The following is a 15267-nucleotide window of genomic DNA, read 5'->3' on the forward strand; positions in this document are numbered from 1 at the left end:
TAATGATAATGATGAAAAAAAGGAGAGTAATAACTGTCATAACGACACGCACGTGCGCGTCGCGGGTCGTAATCGTAACGCGCCCGTGCGTACTGGTAGCAGAAAAAAAAAAAAAAGAACAAAACGAGTATTAAATATATGCGGGGGCCGTGGAGAGGAGGGAACCTTCCTTTATTCAAATGAAATTTCGGTGGATTGCTTGCCAACCCGCTGACTTTTCCCTGTCAGGTAAGCGAAAGAAAAAATACAGTGGAAATCACACAAGATCTGCATATGTATACCTCATATCCTCGGTTTTGGTGCATAGTAAGCACATTTTCGTCAAAGCAAGTGAAAAAGAAAAAATTCTCGAGATATCTTACACGTGCGTTGTCTCTCCTTCCTATGAATCATACCCTCCTCCCTCCCTCCCTCCCTCCCTCCCACCCGAGGAGAGCTCGCGGGCCCTATATTGCAATATTTGTACTTTTCCATGTTGAAACCTCGATATACAATAAATTATATTAACAAACTTCGATTCTTGATTTTCTTTTAAACCGGTTATCAGCATCCTTTCATCGTGCTTTTATTACCAAAAAATCAGGGACAAGTAAATGGCTACAAAGTTTCACTGTGAATTCGTTTATTCACGAGTCAAAGTACAATTCATGACGTGTTTTTGTGTATTTGATATTCACTGTTAATAAATTAGTGTAGCATCTAATGAAAGATATTTCTAAAAAGAAATATATATATATATATATATACATACTGAGATGGCAGCATATATTTGGAATTATAGTAGTCTCCATATTATAAGATCCTAAATTAAAATATCAAGTAACGGATTAATTTAGTGATATCTAAAATCGGATGCATTCTACGGTCTCTAATATATTTGTTCAGATATTGACACTATTGTGCATTATCAATTTTGTAATCTCATTATGTCATGAAGGCTATCATACAGTCTTTTGAATAGTAAAGAGATCCTTAAATGATTCTGTTTAAAAAACAGATCAAAACATAATCAAAGTTTGAATAAAAAATTTAATCTTGATAGAAAGAAGTATTGGAATCGAAAATAAATAGAAATTGATGTATGCATGTCGACAAATTTCATATAACGCTACGTTTGTTATGCGGTAACTTTTTAAAGACTGCCTATTTTTTATGAGAACCTTGCTTCTTTGGAGCGAATTCTAATCCCCTTATGTAATTCTTTTTAATTTGATATTTTTCTGAAAAATTAACATTTATATGAATCAAATATATAAATGTGAAAATCTTATAAAACATTAATTCGTTATTTACCTGTAAGTAATTTGTATATGTACAAAATCTGATTTCCTTGAACTAAAACGCTTGGAGTCTTTTTTCCTGGTTCGTCTGTAATCGTTGCACTCGCTCCGATGCTCTGACATTCCTTGCTGAACTCTTTAGCATTTATACCAAACGTTTCTAAATTGTTTACTAGTGTAACCTGTGATATACATACTAATTAAATTTTGTATGCATTCTAAGTTGGGAAATCAAATACTGTACCTTCTTACCACCGGATCGAACTGTGACTCTCATGTCGATGGGTTCCAATTTGCCCGTGTGTAATAGTTTGTTTCCTGCTAAAGTAACTTCGTGCATATGCGTCATACGTCCAATAAACTTGTTTATCCCATCTTCTATCGATACAGTTTCCACATTCGCTTTGGTTTTCATAATACCCGCGAGTTGCGGGTTTAATTTCAGTATCCTATAAATAAACCGAATTAAATGATTACACGAAACCGTAATAAACCGTATACTCAATTAAGAATTGCTCACTTTCCGTCTTGAAGATTTTCTGCTTTCATGTATTCAGTAAAACATTTTCTGATTTCAGCTCTTTTCATAATGTCCCCTTTTCTGCAATCATTGTATGGGAGTAAAATGTATATAATTCGTATCATATAATACAGCATAATGGTATATGATGTAACAGTTGTCGACTTCTGCTCTGTACAGAAAATCATTCTTTTTGCAATTATTGTATCGCGGTATTGTGACACATCCCGAGCGTGACACTATACTCACTCATATCCGAATTTTGATAATACTGGCAAAACATCGGCCGTTACTTTATAACATTCAGAGACAACTGCTGCATTAGAAATAATTGGCTCTTGGATTGGTGTAGGTTCCTCTGCAATAACTAGTCCTTTTATAAGAGGATGATCAAACTGCAAAATGATTGATATGATACATTAATAATTATACTGAAAGGAAATTATTTTAGGCTTAATAATTTCACTGAGAAATCTTACCTTAATTGATAATATACTTTCAACACCTTTTGTTACTGAGGTGTTAACAACACCTTTTGCTTTCATTTCTGCTAAAAACAATGATAATTTTTTATACCGAGATTTTTTTATATCTACGTTTTTATCCGATGGACACGCAGCTATTAAATGATTTTTAAAAAAGTTGGATGTCAATATTGGTAAATCACTAGATTTTATTGAAGTTTTGCAAGCTTTTAAAAAGCAGTATTCTAACAAGCTATCCATTTCTTTTATTGGATCTACAGCTGCTTCTTCAGTTGCTTGATCGACAGGCATCTCAACAGATTCTTCTATTTTATTTTCTTCCTCGCAAGGAGATTCAATCTCTAACACTCTATCATTATTTGTTTCTAGATCATTGATTGCTTCAATGAGCGTTTCTTCATTATTATCATTATTCTGTTCGGCTATTTCATTTAGATTTTCTAATTTATCATTATCTGTATCAACATTTAGTGGCCCTAAATTTGGTCTTACAGGAGGCTTTCCTAATTGACAAAGTGTATCACCTATAACATGTACAATTTCTACGCATTTTCCATGTCCTCCAGACATGTACATGTCTTCACTGCAGAGAGCAGTAAGGCCAATAGCAACTGGTGCCTGGTTAAAAAAAACATTACTAATTACAACTAATTATAATTTTACAACTATGTTGGAATAAAAATAAACTTTTATAACAATGTACCTGATTATCATCTGTATTTATTGAAACAGGTGTACCCTTCTGTAATTTGCCAAAAGAATACAATGTTATAGGTTCTTTGACAATGACTCCAGGCAACATCAAGTCCGCACCACTAGCTAGTTTTGACACAACTGGAGCATATGTTGTAAAAGTTCTTAATAAGTTTGGATAGTGCCATAAAGTGAATATGGTGGGTAACAATGCCTGATGCAAGGATTCAAGTTGGAAAAACATGGGTACTTTAGCGACACAGTACACTTTCCCTGAATGACCACTATGAGTTACAATTTTCATAACACTTATCGCCTCTTTCTTAGGAATCAATGACTGCGTTTCGTCATCCGTCAACGCTGGATACGCTGCTAAAATTTCCTCGCACAATCTCTTCCTGGTTGCGAACAATATTAAAATTGTTAATACGCACGTATGTATATATATCAAATTCATTAATATTCCTTTTAGATGTAAATTAGACTCTACTGACCTTTCCGTCCCTTTCAATTGATTGTTGGACTTCACTTTAAATGCTTTTATAAACATTTTGACTCGGTGAAAATATAAAAAAAAATTCGTCAAAAGAATGCTATTAAAAATTTTGCTACACTCGAGATATAGGTTATCCAACCTCTTATCTGCTCTTCTGATAGTTGGAGCATTGACTAAAGATAGGATAGATCAGACATGAAATGGGACTTCGTGTCTCAGAGTTTGAAATACCGACCAGGAAAAAAATCACTAGTTTTTAGCGCACTCTACCACAGACGAGGTATACTTAAATCGATATAATAGAGTGTGACACGAAAATAGATCAGGTGACCCCCAAAAAGTAGAATACCGAAAAGCATTATATCATAGCATGTCCAATCTATCCTAGTTAGTCAATGGTTATAGTTCAAATCAGGATGACTAAACTCTGTGCGTATTTCTCATGAAACATGCGTATAGTAGTTGATCAATAGGGCACAAAAGTCAACAATTAGTACAAGGAAATTTATAACGAAGAACCGGATAGATTCCTATATACAGAATCCAAAAATTCTACATGGAAAGTTACACGGTCATTTTTCTACTTGCTACAGTTGGTAGTTGCCAAAAATTCGAATCGACTTTACTTTTCATCTTAATTAATTAAATTCCATCTGAGATACTTGCACAGATAGTCAAGCATTTATCTAGAGACTTATCTAGATTCAACTCTTTCTTCAATTGATTCAGCAGAAGTTTGTGACAAAAACAAAGGGCATTATGTATTGCGCGCGATAACGATGTCCGTTGTATCATACAGTATGTACTGTGTCCTCTTACGGCACGTGAGAAAAACACGATCAAATCTACTGTGCGATCTGTAGGTCACTATAACCTCAAAACGTTACATTATGCATAATCAATCTGCAAGAGGTAGCTTTTGAACGTAGTGTAATTCGAAGATATTGTCGCCGTATTCTTATTTACATTTTCCACTGTCAAAATGGCTATTATGAAGATACTGCTACGACCAGACATCGCAAGGTTCACTGGGGTCAGAGTGAGTTACATTTCATACGCCATTGTTACATTCGAATCTAGTTACTGTATTTCAAAGTGGATTCGTCATACATGCCTTCTTTTGTTTATGACGCAGATTAATTCGTTTGAATGCAAATTGAGAGTATAATAATAATAATAGTAATTCATTCATTCGACCATGCCGTAAAACGTTCGTCCATTGTTGATTGTATTCTTTACTTTTTTATTTCGTTGTCAAATACAGTATAAAAGGTACTAATTTAAAACAAATTGTTTTTTCATTCAAAAATTTGAATTTTCAAATGTATAATTCTTCTGGTAAATCATTAATGAATTTTGTGTTATTATTATTTCAATTGAAGAATTTAAAACGTACTTTACGTATATATAATTTTTTTTTTTTATATTGCGGAAAAATTAATTTTGCGTTGTAATTACGTCAGTTAAGATAAACGATGCGAAATTTAATAAACGTTGCAGTATGTACTAGTATAAAAATATACTGCACAGCATTCATAACATGACAAGTATATTTTTATATCTTCAAGGTCTTACATACAGTTGTTTTAATATCTTGCTCCAAAAATATGAAGTAGAACGCAGAACCCTTTATAAATCGTTTAAAGAACAATAGTTTTATTTATAATGAAGTTATACATTAATTAGAATATTAATGATATTTCTTTATTTCAGAATTATTATATTTAAAAATTATGTCTTTTTTTATTTTCAGCATTTAAGTTCTAAACCAAAATTTGGCTTGCTCTTTGACATTGATGGTGTAATAGTACGTGGCAAAAATGTATTACCACCTGTACCAGAAGCTTTTAAACAACTTCAAGGCAAAGATGGCAAATTTCGTGTACCAACTGTTTTTGTCACTAACAGTGGAAATGCACTGCGTAGTCAAAAAGCAGCAGATTTATCTAAATGGATAGGGATTGAAGTGAAAGAATCACAAGTGGTCATGGCTCATTCACCGTTAAAGTTATTTCAACAGTTTCATAATAAACAAGTATTAATATCTGGACAAGGCCCAATCAAAGAGATAGCTAAAGAATTGGGTTTCCAAAAAACAGTAACTATTCAAGAATTAGTGAAAAATTTCCCCTCTTTAGATTATGTAAATATGGAGAGGAGGAACCCGCTATGTGGTCCTGTAGATCCAAAGTTCCCTGCGATAGAAGGCCTTGTATTATTTAGCGAACCAATTTCTTGGGAAACTTCATTGCAACTAATGGTAGATGTTTTAATGACTAATGGCATGCCTGCTGGTTTACCCGGCGATATTCCATATCCGCACATTCCGGTTTTGGCATGTAACATGGATTTATTATGGGTATCAGAAGCACCAATTCCTAGATATGGTCATGGTGCTTTTCTATTATGCCTGGAATCTTTATATAAGAAGATTACTGGAAAAGATATGATATATTCTGCTCTAGTCGGAAAACCTAGTGAAATTACATACTATCATGCAAATCATGTGCTTCGTAAGCATGCTAAAAGTATTGGAATAGATCATAATGTTGATACTATATATGCTATTGGGTAATTAATCATTTAAAGATATTAACAAATTAACATAATTTTCAAAGTTAAAATTCCAAAATTATAAATTCAATACATATTTTACAGAGATAATATTAATACTGATATTTTTGGTGCAAATTTGTATGATAAATATCTGGCATATTGCGCAAAAGAACAAGTATTAAAGGTTGATAAATTGAAGAAATTACTTAACCAGGATATCAATCCTCCTAGCGCGAAAGCCTGTATTAGTATTTTAGTTGAAACTGGTGTCCACAAACGAGATTCGGATTTTATATCGGAACATAGTCCTAGAGACTTCTTACCCGTCGAGGATGGTCTATGCAAGCCTGCATTCGTAGTAGAACATGTTGGCGAAGCTATTAAAGTTGCGTTTAGAGAAGAAAAATTCGACTGAATTAGATATGTATAGAACGTATTTTTAGACTTGGAGTGTTGAATGAGAAGATTCTATCCTAATATTGATTAAGAAGAAAGAAGACATAAGAACTTAGATATATCTTCGCTAATGTAAGTATTATGTTAATTTCGTTAGCTTTTTTTAAAGACAAAGATGTTCAAGAAACGGAGGCTGATTGCATAAGCAAATGATATTTTATTTGGAGGTTTTAAATCATTTTCGACATTTTTATTTATAATTTTATCCAGGAGAAGAAAGAAATTCTTTCTGTATATAATCACGTGCTAATTATTTAAAAAGTTTTTATTTATTATTATGAATCAGTGATATTTGCAAACAGTACAATAATTTTGTACATTAGAAATATTAATTATAGCTGAAGTGGTCTTTCAATCTATATAAATTTTTATGTATATTTGAAGTTTTTGTTATTTATGTTATACAAGTATATTATTTAGAAAAATGTTCGTTATATCTATATTTATACTTATATATTAAAAAATCATATACATAACAATTTTTAGTTCAATTCTTAATCATGTTGATATTGTAATTTGTTTAATGTATCATCTGTAATGATCCCGTTTGATTTTATACTATGACATACTGAAAACAGCTGAAAGTTTTTTCTGATATACTTAAATGCATAAAAACGCTTAATCGCGTTTCATAAAATTAATGGGAAATGAAACAGAAAGAAAACCTCACGCAATATGCTGTTGTTTTAATAAAAAAAAATTGTAATTTAGCGATAGACAGTCTATTTAACACTGTTCTATTTAGCATTCACTAGCGAATATCGCTTTGTACACAGAACCTTGTCTAGTCCTACGAAACAATTACACCGTACATAATCGTAGCAATAGCGATCCATAATATGAAAAGGATTAGTCTACCAAATTACTAATCAATTTCACGTCGATCATTATATACACACATGTATAATAGTTCGAAGAGGAAAGACCACAAATGTTGTATCAATGTGCATCAAATAAGTTATAAGAAATGTTATAAACGCACATTGTATAAAAGTACTTGGCTCAGCTGATCATACATCATAGAAATGAAATAAATAGATCATACAGAAATTATATAGAAAGGAAAAAAATATATATATTGGAACGTCTATTGAGACGAAGACTGATCACCTACATAAAATACAATTATCGACGATTATTTGCTAAAGCCAGTTTATAACTTATTTTAATTTTTGACGAATTATTTGTTTTGCTGTTGACAAAAGGAAAAGAAATGGATTTTTTCAAATTGTACGATCAATTGTACGGATCAACACTCTGCGAAATTAATAATGCTGTAGATAATGCAGGGCAATTATATACAGTTATATATACATAATATGTAGAGTGTTGCAAGATTGAAAGCAATACAGAATTATGTTAGTTACAAGAATCATTTCACAGGAGCCTTATCCACAAAAGAGCTGTGACTCTTATAAGTCCAATTACAATCTGCTCTCATAAATTCCATTACTCTATATTGTTCTATATTTTTTTATTTCTATGCCCTATGAAAGTCACAGACTACGCCAACAAATAATTTTAAAAATCTTTCTTCTGAAAAGAAAATGTCGTCGAGAAATTTGTTTTCTTTTCGAAGATCATTTTTTAAAATCGTATGTCATGTAGAAGATAAAATATATGAGGAACGCATAAAAATTTACCAAACCTGTTAATTGTTTAACACGAATCTTTTAGTCTAGTCCAGTTAAGTGAACGAAGCGTTCATTGAACCTTTTATATTTTCTTCTATTGCACGCGAATTGTACAGTATACATTTTCTTCTTTTGATTCTTAAGTCACGAACAACCGACCGACGATGATTAATTTCTGTTACATTATTTTAATAATATTTAAATGATTACTGGAATTAATATTCATTTTAATGATTATATTTTCGTATCGAAAGCGGTTTATATGATTTGTCTCGTTGTCGAAATAAATGGAACTATGTCATATATCCTGTAAACAAGAAAAAAAGATCCGGTTTTGCCTATCGTAAGTTATAATTGTAGAAACTAGATGCAACAAAATATATGATATATTTTTCGTTAATAAACCACCGATCTTATTGTGACTAACAACGCAATTTTACGTTGGAATTTTATCGGATGAAAATGTTTCCCTCCGCGTTACCATTCTTCGTATACTTACTTTCTCTGCTACTTTTCTAGTGGAATATCGGTAAGTAATGAAAGAACGCACTGCAACAATTGTTAACGATACACATTGAATAATGCTCTCTCTTTTTTTTTTTTTTAGATAGTGTGCAGAAAATTGAGTCGAAATTAATCATTGCTTCTGATTATGGCGGAACGTACAAGACGTCTGGGTCTCATGACCCATGAGTTGAACCATCAATCGTTTGATGAAATAATTCAATTACATATCGATTGGTCGGTGTCCACGAGGAATAAATTTATTTTCACGTTGGAAGATCTATTACATCTAGCACACTGATGTTTATTTAAACGCATACATTTCCTAGTTCAGTAATTACGATTGACATTTACAATATAAATGCATAAACTTTGATGGAATAATTTTTGACATTTAACGATGAAAAAATACCAGTGAAATCATTAGTGGACTTCCTGCGTTTAAAGTGCAAGTTGACCTCAGAAAAACCGGTTTTGAACAAGTATGCCTGTTATTTCAGTGTCATCCAAAGATCTGTTGGCTGTCTCGCTTTTTTGGACTAAAAATACAACAAGCTAAGTAGCACGCTTCTATGTACATTTACTTATTTCCGGCTGATGAGAAAATTGACCGAGATTTTAAATCTTTCTTAGACTGCAAACGGGTCGCTTCATTGTATATGAATCTTAATTTACAACTTCATTCTCTTACAAGTAATTCGTTTCAAGTTATCGTAATTGACCTTATCGTCGTGTACTCTAATCAACATCGTATATTCGAGTTACATCAGCGCATGAACAGAATTCAAAACGTGACACATTTATTAGATCTTTTTTTAGTAAAAGACTCATAGCAAGAAACTGCAATAAAATGAAAATATTTGAATAAATTTGCATTGATATAACTTGAAACGAATTACTTGTAAGAGATAAATGGAAACGATGCGTTCATTGGTCCACTTTACGAAACAGGTTGTAGAATCAAAACGACTAAACCATTAGTAAGGGGATCATATAAAGTGTAATACACTGATCTTTTAATGATTTTTTTGTTTCCTTTCCTACGCTACTTAATAATTTAGAATAAAAGATATAAAGAAAACATAGAAATTAGAATCGTGATGCTAATGTTTTCAATTATTAATTAATTAAATAAAATAGAAACAATACTCAGTCACAGTTTTTTTTAGATCTTCGGGCAAAATTTCAACAAAATCTATGCGTGACACTTTGCTCGGCACATCCATAAATGGTCAAACCGGTTATTCATTTCTGTGTCATGATGCACGCACCGCAGTGCAATAAAATCACGAATGTTATTTCTAATTTGAGAGTCAACGCACGTCACATAACTCAAATATAGGTCGGACATTACCAATTCAAATGCCTTTCCCTACTTAAAGAAGAAACGATATTTAAAATACGATAACAAAGAAAGAATTGAGTATTGAGAAATTAAATTAATACTCTACAATCAAGTTTCAACGTTTTTGTATTTCCCAATCTCGTCATTTATAATCGAAACCGCTATTACTAATTCTCGTGTGGTCGAGTCAAGTTTATTAGAAAAGTAAAAGTAACCCAGTATCATTGGTAATTAATCTTACTATCAGCGAGTTGCACACCCACGTGCGGATGCGAACAGGGTCACATAGATAATTGACCCGCAAAAGTTGGCTTCTCACGTTAGCTACTCTCGCCACGAGAAACGTTTCACTGTCACCTTCTCCATTTGGATATCACCGTGGTGGATTAATCATCAATAAAGTATTGTCTATGAGAATCATTTTCTGCTGAGAGAAAGCACTTTCTGTTCTATACAAGCATCCTACAAGCATTTCTCTCGTTATTATGTTACACGAAATATGTACAAAACGTCTTGACATCCTTTCCATTTCATCCGCTGCCCATTCAATATCCACATTCACTAAATCAGTAGGATTCGTTCTAACACTCATCTATGTTCGCATCTCTCTTCCTTCTTTTCCTCTCGTAACATTCTACTGCTCTCTGGACCTGTTCTAAATAATCCTGAATCGTGCTCTCCGTTGAGAATTCTCTCGAATCCGATCTGGACAGAGATCTCTTCTGCACAAGAGCCGTGAGCATCAGAGTGACCACTGGAAGAGTCATTCCCAACAGAAACGTTGGCGTCATGATGTTCTTAAGGCCATGTTTCTTGAATCCTCGGTACAATTCCGCCCAAATTCCGTCCTCCTCCTCCTCGTGATACTTACCCAACTTCCCGTACAGATGAGGCTTTATCTTCCCCGTTTTGGCGATATAATTGTAATAATAAGGATCGTACGATTGAGCGTATATCTGAGAATAGTAGACGTCTTTGGATGGCGGTGGTTGATCAACTTCGGGAAACCAAGCGCTGCCGTCTTCGTACGGAACAGGAGGATTGTTCTTCACAGGGAATGGTCCGCGATGAAATCCTGGCGGCTTCGTGTAAATTACTTCAACGGGTGGGCCTTTCTCCTTGAATGGCGCTGCTCGGGAAAGTCGATTTCGAAATTAGCTTCCCAATTAGAGTGGACCTTTATCTCGAAGTAGAATTTATCAATTACAGCATTGGGCGAAACGCGACTCTCACAAACCCCCTAATTAACGCTCTTTTTTTTAACAATGCGAATTGTTAAAAAAAAGTTTCCCTGAAAGATGCACAGTTCGTTAAAAGAAGTTTCCCGAAGAAGATGCAATTCTCGATTGCTAAATCTGTTTCACCACTGTGCGACGGTCGATGCATCTCCAGCTAATTAGGAGATTCGATGAGACTTTGAGTTAGAGTCTCGTGCGTAACTTACTCTTGTTAAGTCTCTCTTAATTAATTCTCGATTACGAGCATCCGTAGTGTCTCACCTGATGGGACAGGACCGACGTAGAATCCTGGCCCGATCCTCGATTGCGCGTAAGGGAACGGTTTCCCTCGCACTCTTCTTACCCGTTGATACCATCCAGGATAGTAGTCGTTTCTCATTTGAATTCCAGGCGCGTACGGTTGCAACGCTTGCTGTTGCTGCATCAGAGATACGGCTGCCGGATTTGACACAGTCGGGCGAGGATCAACCGGGTTGATCGCAGGCGCGCTGTAGGTCGGTTGATTAACCAGTTGCTGCCTAGCTGGAAATGCCTGCAACGCCTGTCTTTGTTGCACGATTTGCGCAGTCAAGTGTTGGTTCACCGGAGAAGACGCGGGTTCCTGATTAACTCGTATTACTGGTTGTTGCGTTAATTGCTGTTGATTGGCGACCGTTGGTTGGACATTCTGGGATGTTTCTCTGCTTTGCAAGTAATAGTTCAGGGACAGGCGCGATTCCTCTGGCGTTTTCGAATTTAGAAAATTGTTCAAAGCTGTTTCGGCGTTGTTGTTGATCGTCGAAGCGGTCGTTTGACTGTACGTATTCGCAGACAGATGACGGCCAGTTTGAACGATTTTTTGTTGCTTCGTTAGCTGTGACAAGTCCTCTTGACTTGACATCAGATGAGTATTTATCGGATCCGCAAATTGAGACACGTTTTTAGCGTCAGGGGATAATAGATGAAAGTTCCGAGAAGATTCGGTCGAGATTCTGGTCACGTTCGCTGCGGTTTTTTCGGAGAATCGCGACTCCACGGCGGTGTACTCCGTGTTCTCTGTCAACGGGTTACCCTCGAAGTTCAATTGACCGTTGGTTAATCCTATCACGAGGATCAACAAGATCATCGTCGCGCTCATCGTTCTGGAATCAATGAAAGACCTACTAACTCTCAGATCTTCTGTCAAACTCGAATCTTTTACGTTCTTAGAATTAGAGGCTTCTAGCTCTTCGAATAGAATTCAATGCAGAAACTTTAAGGGGCAGTTTGTTGACTGGCAGCTTCAATTTGTGTTCTGTGTAATCAGAAGGATCAGTAAATGGGGGAAAACTACTTTGAAGTGTGCTCTCGAAACGTTCCACTTATTGTCGCTAATCAAGCAGGAAAAGAAAACTAGTTATGCAGAAATGTTCACACTGTAACGTTGTTACGCATTTAGAATGATTATCAGCCAATATCTTTTCTTCTGTTATTTACTCTACTTTCTAAGAACATTTTTACTTTCGCGCGGAAAGAACGGAACAGTGTCACTTTTATTATCTTATGTGTTACATTCTCAACTTAAACGGAATTGAGATTCAATTAAAAAATCGATTACGTCAGTCAACAAAAAGGTAGACGCACTGGATATGGTTGTACATTCATGAATCGGCCAGTACAGGTTAAAAACCGGTGTAACACTTTCTTCGGTCAAGGTGAATGTAGTCACGTTGACGCGAAACGTTTCCATTAATCATTTCCCTTGCTATGCCGTTAAGATTACACACCATTATCCCCTTTTTTACAATTGAAATTTTGAGACAATTCTAACAATTTCAGCCAGAAACTCGTGAATCTTTCATGTGCACGAGAAAATCGTAGATCCGTAAAACAGGAGCCGGCCAAATTATGAATCGGGACGTCGAGGCATCAGTATAAGAGGCGTAAATGCTGGATCGTTGAATATTAGCCGTATATCAAAAATCGATCTTTCAAATGGAATGTTTGATGCATGCTCTTGGAACTCGACGAAAAGGAAACAATGAATCATTGAAGAGAAAACTATCGAAATGTTGTTCCGGATTGAAGCGGCGGAAAAAGTCGTCCGGAGAGAGTGGCCACGTTTAAAAATCAGCCCACGTGTACTACACTGCTCTTCGTTAAGAATTCAGGGTCATCTTTGAATCCAATAATTTTTTTTTTTCTTTTTCTTTCAAAATGAGGAAGATGATCGTGCGGTAATTTTTAATTCGAGATAAGACAAAGATATTTCGATGATTCTTCCGCGAATTTAAACGAAATGTCATTCTCCTTTTTGATTGATGCCATTTAAAACAGTTATTAACGACGATCACTGTCCCAAAATATGGAAATGTCACAAATCATCGATAAATGGTTCGCATAGTAATTCGCGAAACTTTCTAAAACCCGTTAATCCATTATGGATTCAGCTATTGGCCGAAATTCAGAAAACAACCTGTTTTCTTCTCTACCGGTTAACACCGATCGTTGACACTGTTCGTGGAACGTGCGTTTTATCAGATTTGTAAAAGTAAACTAACGTTCGGAATACATCAAGATCGCGGTGCATGGATCTTTCTAAGAGCGTTCAGAGGAATGTAACGGGGAAAAATGTGGAAACGCCGCGTAGCGTGAACGATAATTATTCAGCGGAGTCCTAAACGGAAAACGAAACCAAACTGCAGCCTTTTTTGATTAATATCGCTTGATTAACTCAGGTAACCTTTTATTATCTGTATCGTATATCTATTTGTACATTTAAATCGAAAATTTTTGAAAACACTATATCAAGTGAACAACACGTTTAAATATTCTAAATCCTTCCAATCGATCATATTTAATTTGGAATTTCAGATAACAATTCAATCTCGATTTATCACCAATCGAGAAATCGACTATTGTCTCGAAGTGTGTCAAATCGAATTTTAAATTAAAAGCAAATGAAGATCATTCGAATTTTACTCACGCAGTGGCAGAAAACAAAAACAAAAAACACGTCCTATAGGTTCGAGCACTGAATTTTTCGTTCCGTCACTAAATTTTTCAACTACGATCAAACATTGAACATTGAGGAGACCGATCCGGCCGATGTAACAAATAGCACACCGAGAAGAGACCATCCATCGGTCCGACTGGAACCAGAAATACTGAAGATCCACGGATCCAACGAGAAAGCCATTCACTTCGACCACTCTCCCTACCTTCGTCAATCTTGTAATCGCGATTCCTTGTCGTTCGTTACCTGGACGAAATTGCTGTTAACCAACGTGTAATGTTTGGGATCCCATTTTTAATCCTTTTTCTTGACAATGGTCTCTGTTCTTTTGTCTAGAATGTTCGAGAAGAAAGTGGATTGCAAGTGAAAATCGGGGGAAGAATGCAGCAATCTCGAACAGATGACATTCAATTGTTCGAATGCTGGATCTATTGTCATTCGTGAATGAAAATATTTTTATCTCGCTTTTATCGTCATTGTAATTTGATAATATTGGTAGAAACTATGTAATACTAGTAGAAAATACCGAAAATATTTCGAAGTCTTCGGTACTTTTAACTTTTTTATCGTCGTCACGATTGTATCCTCTAATTGTTTATTAGACGACAAAGTGCAGCTTAAAATAATTTGCACAGGTAACTCTTGAGAAACATACGATTCTTCTTCTATAATTGCAACTGGTAAATTACTTTTTCAGCGATCGTTCGATGGGGCCGAACGAGTCGCTGGAACGTCAATTAATTGCACACCATAGGAATAACGGTCCAAAAAAGGAGAACTGCTGCTCGTTCATGAGATTGATGAGAAACTTAATAAGTCGGATCCAATGCACTATTTTCGTCAATCCTGTTTCCTTGATCTACCCACGAACCGTGAAGAGTATGAAGTTACGATCAAGTGTGGCAAAAGACTCACGCCATCGATATAATGCTGTAATCCAGCGTAAAACATTTTTGCACTTTTGTTTACACGTTGCAAGCTTCTCTTTTTTTTCAATTTACAGTGCCGTGAAGACTTTTTAATCGTACGACCGATAACTTTCGAAGAAACGTGTTAACTAATAGAAGAAGTGGGTCGGCCAGTTAG

General features: G+C 35.0%; 3 protein-coding genes across 9 annotated transcripts; 1 reads left to right on the forward strand and 2 right to left on the reverse strand.

Moving 5' to 3' along the window:
• Positions 1–605: 605 nt before the first annotated feature.
• Positions 606–3750, reverse strand: LOC122528149 (eukaryotic translation initiation factor 2D). Of its 2 annotated transcripts, XR_006306498.1 has the most exons (9): positions 3473–3750; positions 2989–3376; positions 2280–2903; positions 2050–2195; positions 1801–1881; positions 1525–1729; positions 1294–1462; positions 1024–1220; positions 606–986 (listed from the first exon to the last, which is right to left on the reverse strand). XR_006306498.1 is itself a non-coding variant. In XM_043652982.1 (8 exons), the coding sequence occupies exons 1-8, from the start codon at positions 3526–3528 to the stop codon at positions 1144–1146; spliced, it is 1746 nt and encodes a 581-aa protein (XP_043508917.1). In that variant the 5' UTR covers positions 3529–3750; the 3' UTR covers positions 606–1143. The 2 variants fall into 2 exon arrangements, 1 of the variants encoding a protein (XP_043508917.1); XM_043652982.1 differs by having other exon boundaries at positions 606–1220.
• A 180-nt stretch (positions 3751–3930) lies between these two features.
• On the forward strand, positions 3931–10081 carry LOC122528158 (haloacid dehalogenase-like hydrolase domain-containing 5). 3 transcript variants are annotated; one of them, XR_006306499.1, is made up of 4 exons: positions 3931–4513; positions 5228–6045; positions 6133–6558; positions 8728–10081. XR_006306499.1 is itself a non-coding variant. In XM_043653004.1 (3 exons), exons 1-3 carry the CDS (start codon positions 4457–4459, stop codon positions 6443–6445), a joined length of 1188 nt encoding a protein of 395 aa, XP_043508939.1. In that variant the 5' UTR covers positions 3931–4456; the 3' UTR covers positions 6446–7691. The 3 variants fall into 3 exon arrangements, 2 of the variants coding, with proteins under 2 accessions (XP_043508939.1, XP_043508940.1); XM_043653004.1 differs by lacking the exon at positions 8728–10081 and having other exon boundaries at positions 6133–7691; XM_043653005.1 differs by lacking the exons at positions 3931–4513; positions 8728–10081 and adding an exon at positions 4538–4677 and having other exon boundaries at positions 6133–7691.
• On the reverse strand, positions 7846–15240 carry LOC122528155. 4 transcript variants are annotated; one of them, XM_043652993.1, is made up of 3 exons: positions 15097–15240; positions 11469–12328; positions 7846–11098 (listed from the first exon to the last, which is right to left on the reverse strand). In XM_043652993.1, exons 1-3 carry the CDS (start codon positions 15099–15101, stop codon positions 10551–10553), a joined length of 1413 nt encoding a protein of 470 aa, XP_043508928.1. In that variant the 5' UTR covers positions 15102–15240; the 3' UTR covers positions 7846–10550. The 4 variants fall into 4 exon arrangements, with proteins under 4 accessions (XP_043508928.1, XP_043508929.1, XP_043508927.1 ...); XM_043652994.1 differs by lacking the exon at positions 15097–15240 and adding an exon at positions 14152–14417; XM_043652992.1 differs by lacking the exon at positions 15097–15240 and adding an exon at positions 12810–13991.
• Positions 15241–15267: the final 27 nt, after the last annotated feature.

This window comes from Frieseomelitta varia, unplaced genomic scaffold (genome assembly GCF_011392965.1).
Source record: "Frieseomelitta varia isolate USP_RPSP 00005682 unplaced genomic scaffold, Fvar_1.2 scaffold_246, whole genome shotgun sequence".
In the NCBI taxonomy this organism is placed as follows: domain Eukaryota; kingdom Metazoa; phylum Arthropoda; class Insecta; order Hymenoptera; family Apidae; genus Frieseomelitta; species Frieseomelitta varia.

Bases quoted from the DNA above. Each gene is read 5' to 3' on its own strand.
- LOC122528149 (XM_043652982.1), bottom strand. From the start codon at position 3,528: ATGTTTATAAAAGCATTTAAAGTGAAGTCCAACAATCAATTGAAAGGG. The intron at 3,377-3,472 runs GTCAGTAGAGTC...GTTCGCAACCAG, and splicing joins CAATTGAAAGGGACGGAAAG to GAAGAGATTGTGCGAGGAAA. The intron at 1,730-1,800 runs GTGAGCAATTCT...GTTTATTTATAG, and splicing joins GAAAATCTTCAAGACGGAAA to GATACTGAAATTAAACCCGC.
- LOC122528158 (XM_043653004.1), top strand. From the start codon at position 4,457: ATGGCTATTATGAAGATACTGCTACGACCAGACATCGCAAGGTTCACT. The intron at 4,514-5,227 runs GTGAGTTACATT...TTTTATTTTCAG, and splicing joins CAAGGTTCACTGGGGTCAGA to CATTTAAGTTCTAAACCAAA. The intron at 6,046-6,132 runs GTAATTAATCAT...CATATTTTACAG, and splicing joins GATACTATATATGCTATTGG to AGATAATATTAATACTGATA.
- LOC122528155 (XM_043652992.1), bottom strand. The intron at 11,099-11,468 runs GTGAGACACTAC...TTTCCCGAGCAG, and splicing joins CGTCGGTCCTGTCCCATCAG to CGCCATTCAAGGAGAAAGGC.